General features: G+C 40.8%; 1 protein-coding gene across 1 annotated transcript in view; it reads right to left on the reverse strand.

Annotated features, from left to right (window-relative positions):
* Positions 1–11,512, reverse strand: part of bcl11aa (BCL11 transcription factor A a) — a 47,962-nt gene extending 36,450 nt beyond the window's left edge. The window contains exons 1-2 of the mRNA XM_017464522.3: positions 10,696–11,512; positions 7,000–7,335 (exon numbers count right to left, since the gene is read on the reverse strand). Of these exons, the coding sequence (XP_017320011.1) occupies positions 7,000–7,335; positions 10,696–10,750 (391 nt within the window). The 5' untranslated portion in view covers positions 10,751–11,512. The remainder of the gene's footprint in view (positions 1–6,999; positions 7,336–10,695) is intronic.
* Between the last annotated feature and the right edge of the window lie 464 nt (positions 11,513–11,976).

Raw genomic sequence — 11,976 nt, forward strand, 5'->3', positions numbered from 1 at the left:
TAGCTTTAAATAGTCTGGATTCCATCATTGGAAAGGGTCATGTGTGTGTATGTGTGTGTGTGTATATATATATATATATATATATACATTATATATATATTATACTCATTAAATTAATCTGTGCTGCCATCATAAGGGGTCTATTTTTTAATTATTTATTTTTACTCATGCAAATCTCTGGCTGCAAGTCGTTTGAGATTCCGATCTACAATACTGAGGTGTAGTCATGGTGACATGTGGCAGTGATAGAGAAAAGACGACAGCAGCAGTTAGGAAATTTGTATTAGAAGTATTACAATTAAAATATGCAGTATATGGAATTAGAAATATGCTAATCATTAACTGTGCATGCCATGACATACTATAACTATATACAGCAGAAGGGAATCCCAGTCTGATATTTCATTGGTTTTTCACTACAGTTCGCAGTACATGGTCACGGAAACAGTTGTAAACATAGATGTCAAAAGGACTCTATAATCATATTAGTAACATGAATGCAGCAGAGTTTTGACGTAGTAGAGTCTAAAAATAAAGCCGTTAATGTACAGTATTGGCAGGCAGGCAGGAGATGTGACAGACTTTCCTGTGCTGCGTGAACGGTGATGACCCCCACAGACATGGCCCATGAACTGCCGGATTACACTCTAAACAACACACCCAGCAAGACTTGCTAACTTTAGCACGGACACACACCACTCAGTCCTGACACACACACCGAAAATACACGTGTACACAAACGTGTATCCATTCTGGAGGTAAGAAGACCTGAGTAATTACTTTAGGAAAAGACTCACAGTTAACAAGAGTTTGTCGTGTTATTTGAATATGCCCAATTCCAGTTCAAATATTTGTTTTCTAGCTCATATGTTTGCATGTCATATACACAAAAGCAACTTTAAATATACTTAATATCAGCATGACCGATGACTGTTGTTGAGCAAACAAGCATTAAGATTTGCTTCATTAAACTTAGAATCGTGTGTTCTGGTGCTGATGTAAAGTCTTAATAGGAACCATGAATATGCAAAACTACGGGAAAAAAAACAAACATCTGCACACTTTCTCAAACGTAAAAATATCAGGTTTCCCCTCTCCAGCATTTACCGCTACTACTGTGAGCAGCGGAGAACACACACACACACACACACACACACACACACACACACACACACACACAAACACACACATACACACTGAGAGCCACTAAAACTAGGCAAGCCTCCAATACTAACATGAGCACAGCAAGCAATCAGCCAGTTCACACACAAGCAGAAACACATACACACACTAGGTCAGGTCTTGGCACGCACCATATTAAATGGGCACATGTCTGAGAAGTGTGTCATGGATTTGAGTGACTTGTAGTATATAGAACGCTAGCATATTCACTTTTACTTTATTCTCAAATATAAACCTTAAGCAGGTAGCCAGCACCCTGCCTTCATCTCCGCAGAGTAGCTGCGTGTGCTGGAAAGAAACAGAGCAGTAAGGAGAGAAAAATGAAAAACAACAAAAGCAGAGCCCTGAAAGTGCCTAGAGAGAGTAGACTTCTGCCATTTGTAACCATTAGAGCCCAGATGAATTGATCACATTGAGTGTCTTGGATGACAGAAGCTGAAAGTGAGTGGCACTGCTGGTCAAGGTGACCTCAGACATTGTGCCCTTTGAAACCTGAGAGACGGAGTGAGGAAGAGGAAAAATAGGAGTATCGATAAGCTTGAAAAGGTGACAATCATATTTCAAGGAGGTGGTTGCTTCCATAAAATGAGACCAAAACGTCATTATTTGTGTGCGTGTGTGTGTGTGTATGTGTGTGTGCGTATGTAGAAGAGTAAAGGTAAACAGAGTAGTAAAAGCCTAGCCCACCCTGGCTAGGCTGCCAGTCCTGCTCTGTGCCAACTCTCCACTGGCAGCGTCCACTGAGGGATGTCCTGTTGCAACATTGCCAACTCACATACCCTTTCATGTTCTTCCGCACCCCCCAAACACGCACACACACACACACACACACACACACACACACACACACATGCACATACAGTACGCACATGCACACACAGTTCTCAGTAAACAAAAACAAATGTAGAGTTGTACACAAGCAGATACTAGTGCACTCTCAAACATGTAGCACGTGTTTCCAAAAAACCCACTCTGTAATCCACTGGAACTTATAAATACACTTTGTAGTACATAAGCATTTTTCATGGACACACACACACACTAAAACATCTGACATAATTTCAGAGCTACAATATGACAAAATCTGGTGGGTCTGCACACACACACATACACACACACACATACACACACACACACCAGCTTGGCAATGATATCCCAAAGCACAACTTTAAAAAAAAAAAATGTAATAAAAAAGAAGGGAAAACTGCATTCGAAGGCAGTGGATACCTGTACAGAGGTAACTATTCCCTAGTCTCTATTCCCCAACAGCTCTTTGCCAACATTAGATAATAGGGGTCTCTTATTTCTTTGAATTGCTTTAAACTGTAATTCTGGATCGTTCCGGCTGCGAGGCGGAACAACATCGTGAATCGAACAATAAGAGAGGGGAAAGACAGGAGCAGGTTGTCGAGAGCCGAGCTTTTCTCCTGTTGTGGTGCAGGAGCCGCCATTGTCCTGTTGTGGGAGGGTCGCAGGGAAGAAGCGTCACAGGGTGGTGAGACAGAGAGGGTGGCACTGTGCCAGGCTGTGCCCGTCTGCCTGCTAAATACCTTTGTTCCCAACAAGCTGGCTTTCACTGCAAAACCAGGTGAAAAGAACATTTACGGGGCTATGATTTTATACAGAAAAAATATTTCACCCCTTATAATAATAAGAATTATTATTATTATTATTATTATTATTATTATTATTATTATTATTATTACTTCTTTTCTTCTGTAAAGGCAGCACAAAAATTCACAAGTCAACAACTGTGTGTGCCATGGTTCATTAAATGAAAAATAAAAAAGCAAACGAGCAAAGCCCACCCACCCCCACAGTACACAGCCGACTGGATCATGCAAATCAGTGCTGAGGATGCTGGATATCACAATGCATCTGTGAGCTATGCTCAGCGTAAGATCCACCCAAACACCGAACTGCTCCAGGAGAAGAGAATTAAACATTATCATCCACCATTAATTAAACCCCATCCCTAAGGACAGCATTATGCATCTCTTTCTATGTTTCTGTTACTATCTCTCTCTCTCTCTCTCTCACACACACACACACACACACACACACACACACATACACACATTTTTGGCGTAATATCTTTTTAAAGCTCAAACAGGAGTAGTTGTAAATATATCCAAGCACAAGACTCTGTGGAGCAATCTGGGCAGTGAAAAGAAATAAACACGCATTCTTCAAGAAATAATAGGCAAGCTTCCTTTTCGATGCATATTCATAAAGAGCACCTTTGCAGGTGTCGTACACTGTCGCAGCTTGGCGAAGACATGTGTCTTTGTCATGCGGCGTGCCACTTCCTGATAATTCATTTAATAGTGGGGGAAAAAAGACGTGGAGGAAAAGCAGAGTATGGGAGGCTGTGCGTATTCATAGGCGAAAGCATTGCAGCATACACAAAAATATGTGTCAGTCTGAGCCCCAGTCTCAACCTAAATAAAAGGCATTTATAGGCACAACTGATGTAGACACACGTACGCCTATATATTTTCACATTTTCAACCGTTTCTACAGCAACTACTTCACTATCCATTTATCATATCTGTCATCACCATGATGACTTGCACACATGCGCATGCACAGTTATGTGCAAAAGCAAAGAGTGCTGCATATCACAACGTGAGAAGTGCCATGTTCATGAAAAATGCACACAGACACTAACTGCACCGGCCAGCTTTCTTTACTAAATCTGAACGTTGATGTGCTGATGATAATTATGACCATGAGAGATGATTTCAGAAATCTAAAAAGGAAAAAGGAAAAGAAAAAAAAAGAACTAGAAAAAAATTCCACCAGCCAGGTCACATTTTTAGAACAGAAACTTGCAGACAGCTCATATGCAAACGAATCGCACACCGTGTAAAACAGAGAGAATAGAAATGACTGAACACAGCCCAGCAAAGAGCAGTAAAAATATTTATTCAAAAAAATGGTCTGCATTGAGGTCTATTCTGCATTGCTTTGGTGTTCTTCTGAATCAGTCAGTGTATCTATTGCAGTGGAGTCATCATTTTTAAAAGGACACCATGGCAAGAGTCTTGACTGCCTGTTATAATAGTTCCAAATTTGGAACCAAAGCAAGTTCAATTTGTAATGTGGGCACAATTTTGCATAGTGAATCTTAAGCAAATCCAGTGTTTTGCTTGTAATCGAAAATTAATGCATTGTGCGTCAAAAAGGAGCAATTCTTACTTTTTTATCAAAGCACATCTAATTGTGAGTCCCCTTGTCCAGGATTGAATCTATTAATCTCATGTAATGATTAACAAAATTAAACGGTATGTTCAAATCGAAAATGGCTCATAAAGGTAGGAGTAGGAGAGGTGGAGTAAAGAGAGGAGAGATATAGAGAGGAAAAGAGAAGACGAGAGATGGTAAGAGACAAGAGGAGACATGAGGAGAAAGCTGCAGAGTCGATTAGCTCTATACTTTTTGGCTGGGCCCCTTAACCAGGATACATGGCCTATTTGGGGCACACACACACACACATACACACACACCTCTGCTCACTGCTCTTTTTTATGTACACACACACACACACACACACACACACACCATTCCTCTGTGACAGAGACTGCTTTTCGTCTCTTTGAGTTACTCTATATGGGAATTGTGATGTTACATCACACACGTAGCCTCCATATTTGGTGGTTTGGACAACACTCTAGACGTAATTAGTTAAAATCCTGCAAAACTTCTTTTAAAATAATGCAGATTATACTGATTATACCATCAGAAAACAGGAACAACAGCAAAGCAATATTATAATAATAATAATAATAATAATAATAATAATAATAATAATAATAATAATAATAATGATAATTGTGAATTTCTTCAGCTACCCCCCTAACACATACACTTTATTACTGTTTAGTAATAGGGCTAATTAATATTCCTTTTGACCTGCCAGAGCAGTAACACCGAGAGAAGATGGTAAGGTCCTTCCCATAAAACTGCTTTAAAACGTCATAAGCACAAATAGTACCAGTGACCCAAGTGATATCAGCTGAACCCTGCTACATTATAATGTAAATGAGTTTAATAACCCGCTTAGGATCTGACAGAAACATGAGACGTATGTGTGATAGCTAGCGAATATAAAGAGGTTGTCTAATTTGCACAGAAATGGCATCAACAATTTTTTAAAACAAACGGGTTAACTACACATAGCTGACCCCGCTTACCACCAATATATATTAAAACCTACATCAATCTAATGTATGTGCTGGCTTCGAGAACCACAGCTAACCGCAGTGTTCGATGAGATTCACCGACTCTAAGATGTAAGTGAGAAGTGGAAACAGAAACAGCTGTACGGCTGAATTATGGGGCTGATAAAAAGCCTGTAGTGACAGGCCCAAATCACTGGAGATGGGACTGAGTGGCCCAGGCATTTCCTAGAACCTGATCCTTGAAACAGACCAGAGAATGGCCTGATGTAAGACCAGGGCAGAAAAAAACAGGCTGGAGAGACTCACTCACACTTTTTTTCTACTCTCTGCAAATGCTCCGTCTAAATCAGCTCAAGCAGATCCATACACACACACACACACACTCTTGTGCAGTCACCTCAAATATTACACAGATCACAAGAATGACATATTCACTAATGTTATTTATTCAAGACACAGGATTACCTTGGGTCACATTTTAACACTCTGGATTCCAAATACCTCTTTTATAAGGTTGTTTACCATCAAAGTGATAAACTGCCTTGTAATTTATTTCCGTAGCAGTATTTAAAGGTTTGTTGTGTCTTATTTAGTGCAAGGAGATATTCAATGAAATTTAAATAAAAGGCTAAATAACTAACTAGCAGTGTTCCAAGAGTGTCCTCTAACATCCAAGAATAACTGACTTGCCTTCCCGTGGTCTTTGGTTTTCAGTCAGAAATGCACAGGGTTACACTTATATGGGTAATACGTGGCTGTTTAAAAAAAAATACAATGAACTCAAGATGCATCTGAGTAAACCACATGAGATGGTATGAGATACACAGAGCGGGCTTTCCCACGGGTCTGTACATACACATTGAGGGGACAGGCTCTCCTGAAACACAAACGTCTTCACCAACCATCCCTCAAGTGTCCCAACTACCCGTTTTGTCTTGCACTCTCTCTCTCTCATTTCCTCATTTCTCTTGATGGGTATGTACCCTCCTCCTGACACACCCTTAGTGTTCCACTTGTGTGCCGATCACAAAATGGCAACTTAAAGTCAGGGTTGGATTTAATTACTGGGGAAAAAAAACACCACTGTGAAGCCATAATGCATCATGAGGTAATACCTGAGCAGGTTTAACTGTTTAACTGCTCAGAAAGACAGACAACTGAAAGGACAGGAGGTAAAACTAGACACACTCATTCGCCCAAATAAGCATAGAGCCAATGGTTCAGACAAGTGATGTATGCTGTAAGACTGAGTTTAATTTTATTTTTTTTAATTCCACCCAGTCAGAATGCAGAGTGAGAACTATGCTGACTCTAAACTGTGCTGATCTCTTGATTAAAAATCACAACAAAGATTTTTTTCATCGTCTTCTTAGCAGAGCCATGCAATATTATGATATGATATGTAAGCCCTCATCCCTCCATCCCCACCCTCCCAACACTGAAAAGTGTCTCCAGAGTTGTGGATGAGAACTCCACTGAGAGAACATGTGTTTCTGATATGTGGACTACACATCCACAAGCGCATCGCAGATGTCCTTAACACATACCTACGAACAAACACGCACACTTACAGCATGCAACCCAAGCACATATCATTCCTGTCCCCATCACAGTCTTTTTGGGATATATTTACCTGTTATGTTTTCCTGTTTGGGACAGATTCCTCGAGAAGACGTTGACAAGCAATCGTCGTCCTCCGGCGTGACCTGGACGCCCACCTCCACAGGATTGGATGCTCTCCTCAGCTCGCCATGCGAGGGAGAAGGTGGCTTATCCACTGTCTTGTCCATGCACATGGTGCCATTGCATTGCTTCCTTTTGTGCTCAATAAAAATGAGGATATCCCCCAAAGGGAAGTTCATCTGACACTGGCCGCAGGTAAGCAGGTCCTGGTCCCCTTCCGGAGAGACCTGTACCAACCCGTGCTGTTCCTGCCTTTCCTCCGAGACCACGGACGACAGGGGCTCGGCTGCTCGCGGGAGACAGCGGCGTTCAAGACATAACAAATAAGACAGACAGACAGAGGGGCAGACAGGAAATCACTGATCAGTGGTGTTCTGATGGACACAATATGACTGAGGATTCAGAGCAAATTCATAGCAAAGATATTGTTAATCTTCCTAGAATATTTGGCACAACCAGCCTTCTGCAATGAGACCAAATTCATTATTATAATAAGGATGATAATTATTGCTGTTCACAGTGTAATAAAAATTGTTATGTTAAACACATTATATTCTATTTCCACAATTTGAAAAAAAAAACTTATAGTAGAGAGCTTTTTTTTTTTCTTTTACAGTGGAGATGAAAAGCGAGTATAGCTGGACTAATGCAATATCTTGGACAGAAAAGTGGATTTCTCACCCAGAATCTTTTCATGGAGGTTACAGGAGGCATCTTGACCTCTTACTAAGCTGCCAGAATCACACTTTAATTAAACTTCAAACCACTCTCAAACAAGTTTTTTTTTGTATTATTATTATTGTTATTATTATTATTATTATTATAATTATTATTATTATTATTATTATTATTTGTTTAGGAAATACAGAGAGGGCCAGTTTTTTTTATGATTTTGTCCGGATCTCGTGAAATAATTTAACCTTCACCTTTAAGTGCACACAGAAGGGTAAAAAAGTACAGTGAGCGCAACCTTCACCACAAGCTGCGAAAGATTAAAGCGCGGAATAAACGCGATGTGGCCACAGACTGCTGCTTTAGATCTTAGGTTATTCAACAAAAACCCCGCGCTTTGGCTTCCTGGGTTAAACATGTGAGCTCTCACAAATTCCACATCAAATCGACATCAAGCTGTTTTTTTGTTGTTGGTGTTTTTTTAATGCACCTTTACTTCTCTTTTCCCTGAACTCGGAATCTCGTTTTACTAGCAGCACAGTTCCCTTCACAATAAATCTATTAATAAATCTATAAATAGTTTAGGCAATACAACCTATAGGCTGCATATACGTGCAGGTTAAAAGATTATCTTCAGAATGCAAGCCTTCATGCTATTGTAGGAATAATGTGCGCTAAATAAATAGAAATGTTAAATAAATATACGTTCACTTCACTCTTCGTTCTTAAACTGTCCTGTGTTCAATATATAAAATAATCCACTGCTTTATCTACTTTTCTATATATATTTTTTAAAAATAAATAAATAAATAAATAAAAGACGTAACAGTGTGACAGAGTAAAGAAATTAAAACACCCTGGACACATGGGAATCACTTTAAGAGCAGTTTAAAAACGATTAAACTGACCAGAGTGTATACCGGATATGGATTATAATTGTCTGAGAACTGTTACGCAATTTAGTTTGAAGTGCTATTAATTCCCCATCCTTTAAAAAAAATCCTATTCAGTCTGAACAAGATCAGAAAAAGTATGCGAGGTTTTTTTTTTATGATTTAGCTAGACAAATATTTTTTTAGTACTCATCGCGAATAAATTGATGAATTATTTATGTGTTTGTTGCTTAAGTGTCTTTTTTTAAAAACAGGGGGAAATGTCTGTTTTGGTCTCTAAAAGTTGTTTTGAAGAAGTTTTATCACTCAATATGTTTGAGACAATCCAAACAGACTACGACTTAACCAACAGTCAGTCTAAACGCTGATAAGGGGGGGGGGGGGGGGGGGTATTTAAATTAACGCGTATTTCATATGTTCCCAGTTTGACTCTTCTTCTTTTTTTAAGTGCAGTTTGCGAAACAGGCCAAAGCACATTTGTCTTGGAGGAGAAACCGATCGATTTTTTTTAAACGCTTAAAGGTGTGTATAATACCTCTGCCTCTATCCTGTCGTTAAATACGTAGATAGAGGTGGCGGTAAAATTGCTCAGGTTCAAGTTCATTTCCAGTTTGTGATCGTAGTGTGCCTCCTAGCGACGGGTGTCACACACACACACACACACACACACGCACGCACACACAGATCACTGAGACTCTACGGGGCAGCAATGGGACGCCGCTGAAAGCTAGTGCGCGCGCGCTCGTGTGTGTGTGTGTGTGTGTGTGTGTGTGTGTGTGTGTGTGTGTGTGTGTGTGTGGAAACCCAATAACGTTACACGATACTTTACGATGTTACAACAACGCGGATTTGTATCAAGCATCAAGCGTGTTTATCCTTAAAGGTAGTGTAACACTTCTGTACCATCTGAAAAACTCAAGCACAAGGATAGTCCTGGCGGTTTTCCATAAGCTCTACAGTCCCGAGCATGTTTATGGCTCTATTATTTAAGAAAATAATAATAATGAAATTGAGCACACTTTGGCACACTTTGTTTTTATCAATGTTATATATATATATATATATATATATATATATATATATATATATATATATATATATATATATATAAAGCACGTGAGCTTCCAAAGCATAGTGGAGGGTTTTCAGTCTAGAATAGTGTTCCTTGTGAGATCTATTAAAATAGTTTAAATTACACCGCAATGTCGTGTTACCTTAAAGGCACCAGGTAAAACAATGTGTAACTCATTTAAGTCACATGGAACTGTACTGCTGTATCTAGGCTATACTACTTCTATATTAATACGTTCCAATGAAGCAGGGAGGAATGATTATGGGGTAATATAGTCGTGTTCCTGTTGCTCTAAGTAACTCGGGTTAATCCATAGAATTTCTACTTTCTGATCAGCACCTTTGGAAATATAAACGCGTGATTATAGGTCAGATTGATGTCACTGTATCTGGTACACGTATAGTTTCATAAAAGCGAGTGAGCGTCTTTCCTCCCGGCTTCAGCGCTGCTTCTTACGGCGCACGCGGCGCTTGTAAACAGTCAGACACGAGATTTTTTTCCCAATCAAAATGCACTTCCACTTTTTTTTTCTTTTTTTTTTGAAAATCTTCCAAAAACAGCGCGCGAGGAGGGGATGTTCTTGCCAGTAGTCACTCTCAGACAGAGTCGCAACAGTCAAACCGAAGCATGCGTACCTACCATAGTGCGATACCTTAACGTCTCTTAGGTGGCCGGAGAGACCGGGGCACGTGCGTGCAAAGAAATTAGCCCTATAAAAAACTTTCCTAGTTTTCTTTGTTTTTTTAACTGTATTTAAAGGAAGGTTTTTTTCTGACTTTGAGCTGTAAAAAAATCTACGCGTAAAGGTAATGTGGTCAATGGAAAGGCTCGCTGCGCTCCTCGGTGAAGTCCACTTGACCGCGATCTGCGCTGTCCGCCGTCCGGTGTGCCTTCACAGTGTCACGCTCTCCGTTACGGGTGTTTTTTCCTTCTTTACGGAATATTACAAAACCGGACCAAGAAAAGATGAAGGGGCACAAGAAGTGCACAACACATAGAGTATACTTACGCGAAAAATCCCGTTTGCTTAAGTGCTGGGGTTTGCCTTGCTTGCGGCGAGACATGGTGGTTGGCGGCGGCTTTCAGCTCGGTTCACATCGGGAGAGCCGGGTTAGCGGGGAGACTCCAGAGAAAATATCTTCATCAATGCATTTGACATCCAAAATAAATTAGAAATAATACAAAGATGGCGCGGAGAAGATGGATTGTGGGATAGCCGTCATGGCTTTTTTTTTTAAGGAGAGAGAGAGCGAGAGAGAAAGAGAGAGGGAGAGAGAGAGATGAAAAAAATGGCAAAAGCCCCCCTGAGCTGCAAGTTCAAGTGCGGACGTGACGTCCCTGCGAACTTGAACGTCAGGAGATGGATGGACACAGACATACAAAACATGGGCAGGGCAAAACCGGGGAGTGGGAGGAGGGAGTGGAAATAACAAAACCAATGGACACTCATTAGGGGCTGGACATGAAAAATAGACCCGGAGAAGCCAATGGACAGAGAGATCAGGGGGCCGGACAAGAGGCGAGAGAGAGAGAGCGAGAGAGAGAGAGAGAGAGAGAGAGAGAGGTGTTTAATGAAAGCAGCGTGCACATTGTGTGTGTGTGTGTGTGTGTGTGTGTGTGTGCAGGGGGTGGACGTAGGCACACAGACCACGAAAAGCCAATGGACATGGGGGGGCTGGACAAGCGATATGCAAGGGGAGGGGGGAAGAGAAACCTTTAATATAAGCGGCTTCAGTGGACACTGATCGGGGCGACAGAGTAGGTACGGTGCAACTGAAACACACGTTCAGCTCGTGCTCTGGGTGAAGTGCACACACACACACACACACACACACACACACACACACACACACACACACACACACACACCAGACTGTGCACTTCCTTCAAAAGGAAAGAAAGCGAGAGGGCTTCGAGTACACCAAAACAGCACAGTAAGCTGCCAACAGGACAGACAGGTTCCGCGCAAACGGCGAGATGTCAATAGGGCGTGTTGTGTTATGACCCAGACATGCGCCTGAAGGAACCCCTCCAGAAGAAAAACATAAATATTGCTTAGTAAATAAATCGTCAACTTGCCTAAAATCGAACTGAGGTGTTTTTTGTTTGTTTGTTTGTTTGTTTTTTGTTGTTGTTTTTTTGCGAACGGTGTAGGTGTGGCATATACTACAAATACTACACAAGCAAAGTTTTAAAACACACAACACAGTGACGAATATATCACGGGAGCAGCCCACTAAAAAGGGGGGCCGCGATAATAAGTTTCAGATGTGTTCGGGTCAAGACGGCA

This window comes from Ictalurus punctatus, chromosome 3 (genome assembly GCF_001660625.3).
Source record: "Ictalurus punctatus breed USDA103 chromosome 3, Coco_2.0, whole genome shotgun sequence".
NCBI classification, from domain to species: Eukaryota; Metazoa; Chordata; class Actinopteri; order Siluriformes; family Ictaluridae; genus Ictalurus; species Ictalurus punctatus.